Genomic DNA, 15,266 nt, shown 5'->3' with positions numbered 1-15,266 from the left:
CTATATTTTAGTTTTTTTCATATTTTAGTGCTAATTTCCCTTGGGATCATAAAGTCTTACCTTATCATATCTTTTATCTTATCACAGCAGACTGTAATTCATCAAGTCTAATCAGTGGTTGATATTATGAGCAACACTTTCCAGTTCTGATGATTACTACCAAGTCACAGAATCTAACACTGATTCATTCAGATGCCGCACTCAGCAATATTCCAGAATATAAGCCAGTTAATAATCAAGTCTGGACCAGACAATGCAGTGATTGATATCATGAGCAACAGTCCACGTCATGGTACAATGACCATTCAACCAAGTCACTAGGCTGATTCATTTAACCCCCTCTTATGACCAGCACGGGTTACTGGAGACCCATTCTAACCCAGACTACACACGGGTAGTCGACTGAATAAATCACAAATTTGACTCAGTACCAACCTGAGGCCCACTAGCCATGGAGTCTTTGGTTCCTAATCCACTGGCCCCTGCGCTCCAGGATGACACAGAGCTGAAACAGAAGTACATCGGCATTCACTAACAAGGAGGCCTTGAGATACACTGAATAGAACATCAGAATCATTAGGCTATCAGTTGACATTCTGACATACACAATTATTCAAGAAAATAATTGACCTTCTGGAACAAAGTAATTCCTATTCAACATGAGTGAGTGAGTAACTTTGGTTTGCTGCTGACATGGCAGAGGCTGATCCAGGATTTTGAAAAAGTGGGGTGTACACCGAAATCACAAAGTTTCTCAAAGGTGCAGTTTACATGTAATGTGTCTGAATAAAAGGGGGGTTGGGGAAGGGGGGTGGTGGTACAATTAAGTCATCACATACATAACAATGCTGAGTGTGTTCATAAACTTAATACTCTGGGTATAATCTCTCATAAACCCTGACACAAAATACAAAAAGACTCACAAGCAAGTCTACAATACTTTGGCAAGTCTACAATTCTTAGTTCGAGGTCTTTGAGAGATTTTCTTGGCCCTTTCTTATTACCTATTAAACGACAATTCTAAAATATCGCAAAATATTTTAATTTCAGAGATTAAAACTTGGTCTGATCCTCATGATAATGCAATTAAAATTATTATTCTACCATTTGATATCCCCAGAAAAAGAAACACTAAGTTACAAATGAACATGATGAAAGAAAGGAGGTTTCCTACAACTCACCTACTGTCTCCCCGCAATGGGTCCGATGGGTCGATGGGTCGGAACAGATCCTCTATACCTGCAACAGAAAGTGATATAAAGGTTGTTCATGTTGGCCTGCAACATTTTCACCCATCCTCAATCCCTCCGACAAGTCAAGAGTTTAACAACAATTTTATGGCAGTCATTACATGGATATGAAGTCATGGCATTTATGATTTTACCGCTTTAATACACAATCTGTTACAAGGTGGATGAGTTGTCTAAGCCACTGCTTTGAGTGGTACTTCAGTCTCATCCTCCACATCAGTGAGTGAGTGAGTGAGTGAGTGAGTGAGTGAGTGAGTGAGTGAGTGAGTGAGTGAGTCGGGTTTAACGCTGCTTTTAACAGTATTCCAGTTATATCACGGCATGTCAGCTTAATGTGGGCGGAAAGCAGGTCTTGGACGTTTACCACTTCGGTGAAACCCATGAGCACGGTTATGGTGCTGACAAACCTAGAAACATAATCGGGGCGAACCGGGATTCAAACCCACTATCATAGGTTTCTGGCGTGCCCAAGGGACGCAACTCTGCAGAGCGAATTGCGGCGCCTAAGATGACTGGGCCACCCGTACCCTACCTCGACATCAGCTTACTAAGGGAGGACATCACCAAGTAATGCCGGTTGTAGCCATTTACCACTTGGGTGAAACCTACCAGCATGGGTAAGGTGCTTCAACAGCAAGGATTATAATCAGCCCAAATCTAAGATTCAAATCCATGGTATAACTAAGGGACACAACTCTGTTTGAACTTAGATCACATGCAACCTGTGCCTTCTACAACCCTAGGACCAGAGTAGAGACCTGCACATAATTCTTTGAGCCAGTGAAAGTTTACACATGTTATGATTTTATTTTGGTATTGATAGTCTTCTTTAGGAAGTTATTATATTTTTACTCCCTTCGGTCCAGTCTGTTGGGTATTTTTAAGCCAATGAGGAGACATTTTCGAAAATATTCCTGCCTAAAATACTGCTTGATGTGCCTTCTGATTTGAAATTGTTCATTATCTGCTACACACGTGTCGCATAGCTCACAACAATGACTCAGTGAGACTTAGCTCTACAGTATAAATGATGCCTTCGACCAGCAAATATATGAGAGCTACATGATAAATTGCTTGGAACAGGATAAAACATTGTTCATTCTTGACATGATTACTGAAGATACAGTAATCACAACTTGATGACGTCGTATATTGGAAGACGTTATTTTTTAGAGGGAACCATCAGGTGAGTTGTTCCCCAAAGATGTTGCTGGGCAACTTAGATAAACGCAATGGGCAAACAATAGCCCCTAAAGGTGGGAGAGATATGACAATCAGGATTGGGAGAAAAGGTACAGAAAAATAAAAGTGAAAATATCCGGAGAATACCAGACTTAACACCCCTGTACATAAAATGGACATGTCCGACATTGCCAAGATCAAATTGTATTCAAGGAGTCATCATTGTTTTAATACGGGTATATATTTTCAAAGCTAGTACATTTTATTAACATCCTTGAAGTGATTGTACATAATGTTCATATCTCATTTAAGCAATAAACGACCCGTGGTTTATTCTTCCTGCAGCGTCTTATTGTATGATACACAACCCCCACTCATTGTTTATTTCTTAAATAAAGATCTATGAATACAAATGTGTACAAAAGATGAACACACAAGAGTGGGTAGTTATGTACAGTTACTATACTATTGGAGTTTTGACATTTTTCATACTGAAGGCAAACAATAGTTTCTGATGTTTGCTGGGCAACTCTGTTATATGTTTGTCAATCGGTCAGCTACACCAGAATCAAATCAAATTTAATGCACAACATGTCAACCATGAATGGATCCAGTTGCAGTTTACGACAGATCCGTGTGAATGGGAGTAGAACCCAACATTCTATAAACTATGACCTCACTGCAATATCACTCTGACTATTTTTGGACTTTGTAGTCACCTTTGAAGTCCATTTTGCCGGAGAGGGGGGTGCAACCAGACTAGTACAAAGTACAAAGTACAAAGTACAAAGTAACATAGAAGCCTCTGTAGTACCATGTGAATTTGTAGGGGTAGGTAACATATGCACCAAGCACAACAGATTGTAGAGTAGCTCCCTTTCTTTTTCATTTGGACAGCTGGAGCAAATAATTTTAGTTCTAATAATACCCAACCTAGAAAAAGTTCAGTTCTAATGAAAACAGCCAACACTTGAGACAAATAGAAATTGGTTTGAATACAACAGAGTGAGTGAGTGATTTGGGTTTCATGCTGCTTTTAACAGTATACCAGTTATATCACGGCGTGTCAGCTTACCGTGGGAGGAAAGCCCGAAGTGATGCAGGTCTTTTAGACGTTTAGCGCTTCGGTGAAACCCACGAGCACCGGTATGGTGCTGACAAACCTAGACACATAATCGGGGCGAACCAGGATTTGATTCCACAATCATAGGTGTCTGGCGTGCCCACGGGACGCAACTCTGCACAGCGAATCGCGGTGCCTTAGACAACCTGACCACCCGTGCCCACGAGTACAACAGAACAGCAGATTAACACAGTGTGTGTATGTGTGTATTACATCAGAGACTCACTCTGCCTGTTCTTGGTATCAGACAAGACGTCCTGCAGCCTTTCCTGAAGCTTCTCCGCCCTCTTCCTCTCGGCATGGAGCTGTCTCTTCAGGTCCTTCAACTGAAACAAGGTCAACTGACCACTCAGCCAAGACATCTCACAGGTTGTGCTCGTCTCCTATGTATACACAAGCCCCATCACATTGATGACTACTGAACAATCCTTTATTTATAAATAAGTTTCCCTATGATTAATATTAATTGTATGACAGGAGTATGATCTACTGACAAAGCCTGTAGTAAAAATATTTAATGATGTTTTTTTCCAGATTGAGTGAGTTTTAACAGTATTCCAGTTATATTACAGCGTGTCAGCTTAATATGGGAGGAAAGCCCTAAGTGATCCAGGTCTCAGACGTTTACCACTTCGGTGAAACCCACGGGCATGGGAATGGTGCTGACAAACCTAGAAACATAATCAGGGCAAACCGGGATTCGAACCCACAATCATAGGTTTCTGGCTCGCCAAAGGGACGCAACTCTGCAAGCGAATCACAGCGCCTTAGACGACTGGGACGCCCGTGCCACCTCTTCAAGATTGAAGATAATCTTCATATCATATGGTGTCAGCACTGATCCATTCCACAAAGTTACAGCTAGAGAGCAGTTCAAAAGTTTGATATCAGATAAATATCTTAATTCCTTAAGTTTCGGGTGGGGACAAACAGGTCAAGAGATTTTTCATCAAACAATCACCATCGGTTTTCAGATGGAATAATTCACTCCACTTCAAGGGAAACATACGGTATCGGAACCTGTCCAGGAATTCTACTCCATCAGGGCTGTGTATTAAAAGCTTAGTCGACCTTTCCTTCACTATTGCCTATGATTATAACCAGTAGAAATTGACAACTCACCATTGTCATGCCTTTCTTTTCATGAATCTTCTTTTCGCCCACACTGTCTTTTATTTCCTGCAAGAAAAGGCACATCCAGTTTGTACACATGCTGGCCTCCTGATACTGATGATACAACTTATTCAAAGATTGTGATGGTGAAGTGGGTTCTAAAGCTGCATTCATGTTTATTGCACATATGTTTCAATGTGCAGTTTGGGGTGATCTGTGTCACAAGGGTATTGTCCAAAGCAAGTGATATAATGTACAGCTGTCTGAAGGATACAAACACAACCATTTACTAATAGCTAATGGCTCCAGAAACCATGAGTTGACAATTGAAATCCCGATAAACACACTTGTTGACTTTCGCCTAGACTTACGCTGCAAATATTTGTGGGCGTACACAAAGATGACATAACCTCCTTAAGTGAGTGTCACACCAACTACCAACACTACCAAACCTAAACTCAATGTCCTGCATTTAAACACAGAAATATTGCTCTTGTTCGACCACCTACAATTTTATCTTACCAAGGCAAGGGAGTGAATTGACTATAAAAGTCCAGTTTTCACCCTCGCCGAAGTACGCTTGAATTCTGGTGTTTGGCGGGACTAACGAGTATGCATAGTCCAATTTAAATCATGCAACAAACGAGACACCTGGTTCATAAACATGGATTTCAACGTGCAGATTCCGTCCACTGCAGGATTTGAAAACCATGTGTACTGTCAACTGGGCGTTGACAGATATTTTCCAAATCATTTCATGTTTTTAATCAAGGTGCTCAAACAATCTGATGCCCTAACTAAGACCTGTTTTATTACAATAAAGATCTTGATTGTCGATGAAATAGTCTTAACTGGGAGCAGCCATACAAGTGATTTGAGAGGTGGATTCTGATTGGTCATAGAAGTGACATGACTTGTAATAAACACTGGTGGCGCAATGACCGAATCACGAAATCCCAACATAGTTCGGCAAGGGTGCAAACTGGACTATTGTAGTCAATTAACACTCTTGCCTCGGGCCAGAAACTTAATGATCTAAATAATGAAAGTAAAATGCGGGGAACCGGATTCTGCACTGAGATCCCAGTTGATAAAAATCTTTACTCACAAACAACCTTTGGAAAGCCTGGCCATTTTATCTCTGATTTGGGGAACTGCCTTCCCAGATAATGTTTACCTGTTCTAAAGATGTAATCCTTTCCTTCTGGATTCCAATCTCTTCCATTAAACTCTCCTCCCTGGTTTGCCATTCCTGAAAAATATATTCAGTTAGAATTTGGTTTAATGGGATTGGTCTCAAAACAGTGTTTTCATTGGGTACCAGTATTAGTTACATTCCAAATATCAAACCATGCAGTAACAGATTGATCACACTATACACAAGCACCATACCACCATTCTCATTTTACACTGAAAACATGAAAATTATATATATAATTATAAATAATATAGTAACAGTAATTAGGTAAAACATAATTATCAATAATGTATTATCAAAAGCTGCACAGGAAAAACCTTATCATATTCACTAATGAGGGATATGTGAGTCAATGTTGTTTTGTGCAAGGATGCAAATATCACAGTAACATCCCAGCAGCCTGTGATTAATTTGGGCAAGAGAAACCAGTGGTTGACAACATGAGCAACAAAGAAGCCCCAGGGTTCAATTTACACAATCAGAGCTCGCATCTCCATGACCAGAACCTCGTTCTAAGACCAGCCTAACTCCCATGCTACAACATAGACTAATGACAGTCATAGCTAGCCCAACTCCCATCTTATAACACAGACTAATAACAGTCATAGCTAGCCTAACTCCCATGCTATAACACAGACTAATGGCAGTCTTGCTAGCCTAACTCCCATGCTATAACACAGACTAATGGCAGTCTTGCTAGCCTAACTCCCATGCTATAACACAGACTAATGGCAGTCTTGCTAGCCTAACTCCCATGCTATAACACAGACTAATAGCAGTCTTGCTAGCCTAACTCCCATGCTATAACACAGACTAATGGCAGTCTTGCTAGCCTAACTCCCATGCTATAACACAGACTAATGGCAGTCTTGCTAGCCTAACTCCCATGCTATAACACAGACTAATGGCAGTCTTGCTAGCCTAAATCCCATGCTATAACACAGATCAATGGCAGTCAGAGCTAGCCTAACTCCCATGCTATAACGTAGACTAATGACAGTCAGAGCTAGCCCAACTCCAATGCTATAACACAGATCAATGGCAGTCAGAGCTCTAAGAAGACTTTGTGAAACAAGTCCAGGGGCCCATTCCACAGAGCAATCTTTGCTCTACGATTGTCATAATGCAGTATTAAAGTATGGGAGATACGACCATCTTAGGGCTAAGATCACATGGTCCAGATACTCCTTTAATAAATTATCATACGACCGTATTCACCGTATTAAGTGCCCTGCTCCAAAAAACTTCCTAACCGACTTCAAGACCAGTTTGTCAGTATAGTCTTTGTAAGAGCCCCAACTAAGATCAAACATTTACATGACAGTCCATATTTACTCGTGAATAGTTAAGATTTCTTACAGTAAACAGCAGTGAAGAACAGGAATATAATTGCAGAGTTAATGTTATCAGAAAGGTTTTTGTTTGATTTAGTTGTTCTCTACCACTCAATCATTGACAAAAAATTAACTTATGTGTATGGATTTAATAAATCAGTTGAGGTGATTTCTGATCCGAGAATCCCCTTGCTGTCAATCACGGCAATACAGACTTACCCTAGTTTCTAGTTGTTGTTGTTCGTGTATTGCAGCAACCTCCTCATCGTGCGACGACCTGAGAGTGAGCATCTCCACCTCCTGGCTGGACTTCATTTCACTGATCACCTCCTCGTGACTCCGCTTGACCTGGTCCATGTTCTCCTGGATCATAGATGGCACAACAATATCATTAACTGCTAGACAGAAAATAGTCAATAGATGATATAAGCTGAGTGTGTTTCCGTATCTTACCGGTAAATATCAAATATTAGGAATTGTATAATATATTAAAAATTGTATAATGCAATCCTTTGAGCACAATACATATTATTTATTCCAAACTGTATTTGCAAATTATGTGCATTTTTCTAGAACTTGTTTGTCAACAAACTAAACTCTCCTTTTACAAGACGTTGTGTCTATAGATTCAACGCTTAATGTTTGTTTGTTGTTTAAACGCACTCAGCAATATTCCAGCCATATGAGGGCGGCCTGTAAATATTTGAGTCTGGACCAGACAATCCAGTGATTGACATCATGGGCAACGTTCCACACCTTCAGGGTACACAGACACACAATCAGCCAAGTTACTGAGCCTGACCATCTGAGCTTGCCTCTTACAACCAGCATAGTTTGCTGTGGACCTGTTCTAACCCGGAATCCCTTCAGATTTCAGCACTTCAACCTCCCCCATAACAAGCACAAAGTTCTATCTCACCTCTGTTTCCTTCAACCGTCTCTCCAACCAGCCTTTTGCATCTTCAAGGGACTTAACTCTTGTCTGGAGTTCATCACACTGATATTCATATTTCTCTAACTGATCACATCTTAGCTGGAATAGAAGAAAAATGGCACAAATCAACCAGTGAATAATTATTCCTTTAGACATGTGAAGGTGAGCTACATGTTACACATTACATGTGTATGTGAGCTACTGGTTACTTGTTATTGTGAACTACATGCGACATGTGAAGGTGAGCTACAGGTTACATGTGAAGGTGAGCTACATGCTACATGTGAAGGTGAGCTACAGGTTACATGTGAAGGTGAGCTACAGGTTACACGTGAAGGTGAACTACATGCTAAATGTGAAGGTGAGCTACAGGTTACACGAGAATGTGAGCTACAGGTTTCATGTGAAGGTAAGCTACAGGTTACATGTGAAGGTGAGCTACAGGTTACATGTGAAGGTTAGCAACATGTTACACATTATTTAAGAATTGACCTTCACTTTGTGTGAGTTCATTGGAGTATGAACCTTCATAGAGTGAGGGCCAAACTGTATGAACGTCGGAGCTTGCGACGACGTTCATACAATGTTTGGCCCACGCTCTATGAAGGTTCATACTCCAATGAACTCACACAAAGTGAAGGTCAATTCTTATAATTTTTTTATCACAATTTCTTACCTCAAAAGATGTAGGCCTAGATCTAAACACAATTTTATTTAGTACGTGTGACTTCATGTTTACACTGACAGCCATACAACAACCAGCTATATCGCGGAGTAAAATAGTTCCTCAAAAGAGAGGTGACATGGGCGTATGGATGCACAACTTGCTCTTCAGAAACATCTTACACAGCACATGTGTTCAATTCATATCCTCATTAGATGAGAAAGGTCTGTAAAGAACTACCTCAGTAAGTCAGTCACAATGACAGCGCGTCATAATACATTTACATCAAGTACAAGACGTTAAAATGGCCGACACGATAAACGTGACTGGAGAGATTTCCGAAGTTGTTGATGAACCTTTGGCGGTTACATGTGTTAGTCATCATTGATCAACTGGCCGATCATTGAAAGGTGAATAAAGATGCGTCAAACAGACACAAAGGTAAATTCATAGATTGATGTAGACGGTCAATGTCAGCCTAGGCACGGATCGAGTCGATACTACGATAGTTTAGATGTGCATTTCTTCGTTTGTTCATTAGGATGGGCCGTAGCGAGGATATTCGTGAACAGTCATGCAGTCACGCTATCTGACATTTCTCAAAGTATACTGAAACGCTGAGACCAAGAATAAAGGTTCTAAATGATCAGAAAGAACGCTTATGCATGTTTTCGTGCTAGGGAATTCCCAGGGGTTTCCCCAGGAATGTGGAAGTAGTCCGTCAGTGTTTACGTCAATTCAAGAACACGGTCTCGTGAAAAACGTATGAACGTCAAATTGTGTCGTTCATACACTTATGAACGTCAATTTCGCGGTCATGTGACCGACCTCTCGTCCAATTGAAAAGCCGTATATCGTGTAAACTTCAAATTAAAAAATTATATGGGAATGTGAGCTACAGGTTATATGTTATTGTGAGCTACATGTTATTGTGAGCTACATGTTATTGTGAGTTACATGCTACACATTACATGTGGAAGATGAGCTGCATGTTACACGTGAATATAAGCTACAGGTTACATGTGATGGTGAGCTACATATTACATGTAAAGGTGAGCTACAGGTTACACATTACATGTGAAGGTGTTCTGCATGTTACATTTGAATGTGAGCTCCAGGTTTCATGTGAAGGTGAGCTACAGGTTACTTGTAAAGGTGAGCTACATGTTACACGTGAAGGTGAGCTACAGGTTAAATGTGAAGGTGAGCTACATGTTACATGTGAAAGTAGTTACCCCGAGCTCCTCTATCTGTTTCTGCAGTGCCTGCACCTCATCCCCATGCTTCTCCTCCCCCTGCTTGATGTAGGCGTGGTGGGCGTCGCAATCCTTCTGGTACTTGATGGCCAGCTCATCCAACAGGGACTTCCTCTTCTCCGCAATCTGAGGAAGTAAAGGGTGAGTGAGTGGATGTGGATGCTGTCAGTAACATCTCCCATACATCACAGATACCCTCAAAGTTCAAGCTTGCCACTGGGAATCAACAAAGTCCCACTGAGAACTGGATTACAAGTTCTGTCCAGTCCCAGCACACATTGTGCCCACCCAATCCACACTTAGTCACCTTACAAGTGTCTCATACAATAGTGACCTACTCAGCCAAAGGGGTCAGCATCAGAATATGCCTCAATCTGACAGCTGTTTGTTCCTTTAACATTTCTTCATGAATATAATAGTGTCAACTCTATCCTTTCTTGATTTCAAACCATATAGTCTCCTATAGGACTATATCACTGCATTACAATGGAACACGAAATACATTCACAAGATATTGCGATTATTACAGGTGCTTGTGTTCAAATACTTCTGATATTTAGCAGTGAGCATCTTGAAAAAGGTCCTTTAAATACTACCTATGCATGTTTTATCTTTCAGTTTGTGCTGGTAATGAATGCATGTTGTACACAACACTAAATACAGCTGATCAGAGTCACCTGCCTGCCAACCAGCAGTAGAAACTAACAGTTTTAGTCCAGTAGTCCTTATAATGATAACATTATAGTAAAACCCTTACAAATGGCACACTTCTACTAGTCCTTATGACACCTTAGCCATTGGGCAGTTTGGCAAGGACTACAGGACTAGTGCCAATTTCTAACGTTGCCAACCTTTACTGAGATTGTAACCACATGATGAAAACACGTAAAAAACGGTGTACACAACAATATGTCAACAATAAGAACTTCACAGAAAGCTTATTTAAGCTTTAACACATCAAAAAAACTGTACCAAATCAGTGATATCATACAGTTCAGTAATTATCATCCACCCATTCTATTATCAGCCAATCTAAGAGCAGTAGTGGGCATGGCCTAATATGTTGTTAGTTTATGGAAACAAATGCAAAAAGTTGCTTGGTTAGCCAACAAATGCCATAGAATCTCTTGCAATTTATTTATATTGTCACTGTTTTGAGTGAGTGAATATGGTTTTACGCCGCTTTGAGCAATATTCCAGCAATATCACAGCGGGGGACACCAGAAATGGGCTTCACACATTGTACCCATGTGGTGAATTGAACCCGTGACGAGCGAACGCTTTAACCACAAGGCTACCCCGCCACCCCGACTTGTACTGACCTTGCTGACCTCCTGCAGGGCCTGGATCTCGGTGTCTCTCTCCTTCTGGGCAGCCTGGAGCTGGTCCAGCGTCTCCTGGCTCGCCTTCTGACTCTCCTGTACAAGAGGAAGTAGGATCTCAACCTCCACTTGGAACACATCTTACCACACTCTCTACTAAAGATATCATTCATTTCCAATATATAACTGGTCAGAACATGTTCCCGAGGCAAGAGAGTGAACTGATTTTAAAAGTCCAGTTTCCACCCTTGCTGAATTTGGCTGGAATTACTGGGCTCGATCGTAGCGCCACCAGTGGCTATTACCAGTTATGTCCCTTCTAAGCCTCTCCTATGGACCAATCAGATTCCACCTCTCGTATCACTTGCGTTTGCTTCACAGAAAATGGTGGCGCCCAGTCACGACGATCTGATCGATAATCAAGATCTATATTGTGATAATACGTGGTCTTACATCGCGAAATGCATCAAATCACGTGAGCACCTTGATTAAAAACATGATAAGATTTGGAAAATATCTGCTGACAACGAGTTGGCTTTGCAAATCCTTCTATCGACCCAAATCTGCATGACAGTTTACGAACCGGATTTTGATTTCGGTGCGCGATTTTGATTGGACTATGCATAGACTCTTAGTCCAGCCAAAATGTAACTCCATAATACCAGCCTAGTTTGGCAAGGGTGGAAACTGGACTTTTATAGTCAGTTAACGCTCTTGCCTCAGAAAGATGTGGTCAGAAGCAGTGGTCTAATAATGTTTCAAGTCAGCTTACCTAACAACTGTCCTTATATTCAATCCAACATCTAATGATGCCAATAAACAAATTCCAGCTGAAGCAACGGTCAACAAGGCCAGATCCAGCATTTTAAAAGGGAGGGGCCCTGAATATCAAATCCTCTCTCAGAAAATTTTACTGCCTACAACATACTACAACTGGTTTTCAAAAGGGGGGGTGGAGAGGTCTGGACCCACTGGACCCCTCTGGATCTGCCTCTCGTTAACACCACGATCCAGTGATTGATATTGTGAGCATCAATCCATGCAGTAGGGATATGATGACATGAAATGAACCCAGTCACTAAACCCAACCACCTAATCTACTTTGTTGCCTATCATGACCCACATGGGAAATAAAGACCCCCGATCAATTTAGTCCCCTCTTACAAACTGCATAGGTCGCCAATTTGGGGAACAAATCTATTCCAGATTCCCCATGTTCACATACATAATACGTCAAACACATGGCCAGACAACCAGCATTGTCTGACAGTCACACATATCTAGTAGATGATGTTGCTCTTCAACCATAGCCCTACCCTCAGCTGCAGCTGCAAGTCTTCCCTGTTCTGTGACAGCTGTTCCACCTTGTTCTGTAGCTCTGTGACCTGGTGCTCGTACTTGCTGCTCTGTTCCTGGAGTTGCTGGGTGCCCACAATCCCAGCAGCATCAACCTGATGTCAGAAGACAACAATGATGCAGTCAGCACCTTCACCGGCATGAAACCCATGTCTGCATAAATTTTGTCTCGATATAGAGTAACAAAATAAAATTACAATATCAATACCGCTCCTGTGTCACATGCTTCACTTTCAGAGCCGCAGAAATTAAACTGCCAGAAAGATAAGGCGTAAGCTCATCTCGCCTTTAGTCCAGGTGAGATTAAAGGTCTTAATGCTGTTCTCAGCTTGTAGTAGTGTGTCATCTACTGAGTTACATGGCGAGCAATATATCATAAACATTCACCAAATTAAAACTGCAAGTTTTTAACAAAGTATAACGTCTGTGAAATTATCCTTGTTCTTAAAAAATGTTGCAAATCAATAGTGCAATTATGGACCTGCATAAAAGTGACATAATCAATGAAGTAATAAAATACATCCTTGAAATATGACAGATACATAACATATGAAGCACAAACCTGTGACTGGAGAGTTTTTACTGTTCTTTGTAGATCCTGTATCTGGTGATCTGACGAGGACTGCTTACTCTCATCAAACTGTACATAGATTAAATTCTTATGGTCAATCATCCTGGATTATCCAGTGTACCATGGTGCTGTTGTACAAAACAACCTCAGAGCTACGTAAGTCTATGTTAAGGTATGGGTGTTACGATCACCTTAGCGCTAAGATCTCTTTATACAACGGCACCTATATCTCCTAGAATAATGTTTAGTCTCTGAACTTATTTTATTTTCATAGAAACAAGCAACTACATTTAACTTGAAAAGGAACCTCAGTGAGATGGAACCTGCTGTGGAAAATCTAGACTTGCATCATTTAGGGCAGAAGGGAAAATAATATGGTTAAGGGACTGTGCGACAGACCACATATCTCCTGTTGTGATATATACCTAGGATACAGTCGCAGTTTCAAACTGAGTCTAGTTCAGAAGAAACTACACTAAACGTAACTATCCAATCAAATCTTGACTGTCCGTGTTGCGTTCCATCTTAAACACAACTGGGAACATCTTGTAACTTTATCACCTCACTCTTGCTGTCTGAATACTCATGAAAACATCTTTTCTAGCAAAATGTTCAGTAAAAACATTCTTTTTTTTTAATAACTTAATGAAAGACTCATTCGTAATAAGCCACAATTTTGTAATAGGCTCACATTTAGAAGAAGCACTTTCATTAGTGAGTGAGTATGGTTTTAGGCCGCTTTTAGCAATATTCCAGCAATATCACGGCGGGGGACACCAGAAATGGGCTTCTCACATAGTACCCATGTGGGGAATCGAACTCGGATCTTCGGTGTGCAAGCAACCACTAGGCTACCCCACTGCCCCATTTTGATTGGTTCTAAAGCTCACAAGAGGGCAATTCTGTGCAATGAGCAATGGAGATGCTAACATCACTTCCAAGACAAAGCTGTAGCAGTGAATGGGTTCAGGGTATATATAGAATGGCGACATACCCAAGTAATCAAGGATGACAACAGCACTGTATTTTTTCCTAATGCTCAGTTGTGTAGAAACATAACAAAGGCTGACCTGAACCTACAATCCTACAGACTAATACAAATAGCCATGCAAAGTTTACTTCAACCAGAAGGACTGCTACTGAGTTCACCTACACTGGGTCATCCTGTGGTTGTATAACTGGACATGCTATTTCTACAACTTACAAGAGCATGAAAATCAATGCCTTTACTTAATCATTTCATTATGTTGTTTGTTTGTTGTTTAACGCCGTACTCAGCAATATTTCAGCCTTATGACAGCAGTCTGTAAAATATTCGAGTCTGGAGCAGACAATTCAGTGATTGACATCATAAGCATCGATCCACGCAATTTGGATCGATGACATGTATCAACCAAGTCAGCGAGCCTGACCACCGGATCCCGTTAGTCGCCTTTTACGACAAGCATAGTCGCCTTTTACGGCAAGTATGGGTTGCTGAAGACCTATTCTACCCCGGAATCTTCACGGGTCCATTTCATTATGAAAACTCTTGACATACTTTTTTGAGTTTCTCTATTTCCTGCTGCAGTTTGTTGATCTGGTCTTGATAATACTTCTGGTCTCTGTCCCTTGCTGACTGGAGCTCCTCTATCTTCTTACTGTAATCATGGTAACACACAGAATGTACAACACTGCCACTAATACACGACAGTAAGTTTTGTTTTGTTTGTTTGTTTGTTGTTTAACGCCGCACTCAGCAATATTCCAGCTATATGACAGCATTCTGTAAATAATGGAGTCTAGACCAGACAACCTGATGATGGATATCATGAGCATCGATCTATGCAATTGGGATATGATGACATGCATCAACCAAGTTAGCGAGCCTGACCACCCGATCCCGTTAGGCGCCTCTTACAACAAGAATGGGCTGCTGAAGTGGAACCAATAAGCAAGGATACGGTAAGGACAATACCAGCAT

General features: G+C 41.0%; 1 protein-coding gene across 1 annotated transcript in view; it reads right to left on the bottom strand.

The window, feature by feature from the left end:
- Nucleotides 1–15,266, bottom strand: part of LOC139445107 (GRIP1-associated protein 1-like) — a 92,129-nt gene that overhangs the window by 61,019 nt on the left and 15,844 nt on the right. Inside the window, exons 14-25 of the mRNA XM_071226199.1 lie at nt 14,844–14,943; nt 13,295–13,372; nt 12,693–12,827; nt 11,377–11,472; nt 10,034–10,180; nt 8,120–8,233; nt 7,420–7,563; nt 5,846–5,920; nt 4,678–4,734; nt 3,782–3,881; nt 1,182–1,239; nt 436–505 (exon numbers count right to left, since the gene is read on the bottom strand). Of these exons, the coding sequence (XP_071082300.1) occupies nt 436–505; nt 1,182–1,239; nt 3,782–3,881; nt 4,678–4,734; nt 5,846–5,920; nt 7,420–7,563; nt 8,120–8,233; nt 10,034–10,180; nt 11,377–11,472; nt 12,693–12,827; nt 13,295–13,372; nt 14,844–14,943 (1,174 nt within the window). The remainder of the gene's footprint in view (nt 1–435; nt 506–1,181; nt 1,240–3,781; nt 3,882–4,677; nt 4,735–5,845; nt 5,921–7,419; nt 7,564–8,119; nt 8,234–10,033; nt 10,181–11,376; nt 11,473–12,692; nt 12,828–13,294; nt 13,373–14,843; nt 14,944–15,266) is intronic.

Source organism: Haliotis cracherodii, unplaced genomic scaffold, assembly GCF_022045235.1.
Source record: "Haliotis cracherodii isolate W230 unplaced genomic scaffold, xgHalCrac1.p SCAF_6, whole genome shotgun sequence".
Lineage (NCBI taxonomy): Eukaryota > Metazoa > Mollusca > Gastropoda > Lepetellida > Haliotidae > Haliotis > Haliotis cracherodii.
Note: the sequence above shows the minus strand (reverse complement) of the source record. Positions and strands in the feature narration are given on the sequence as shown.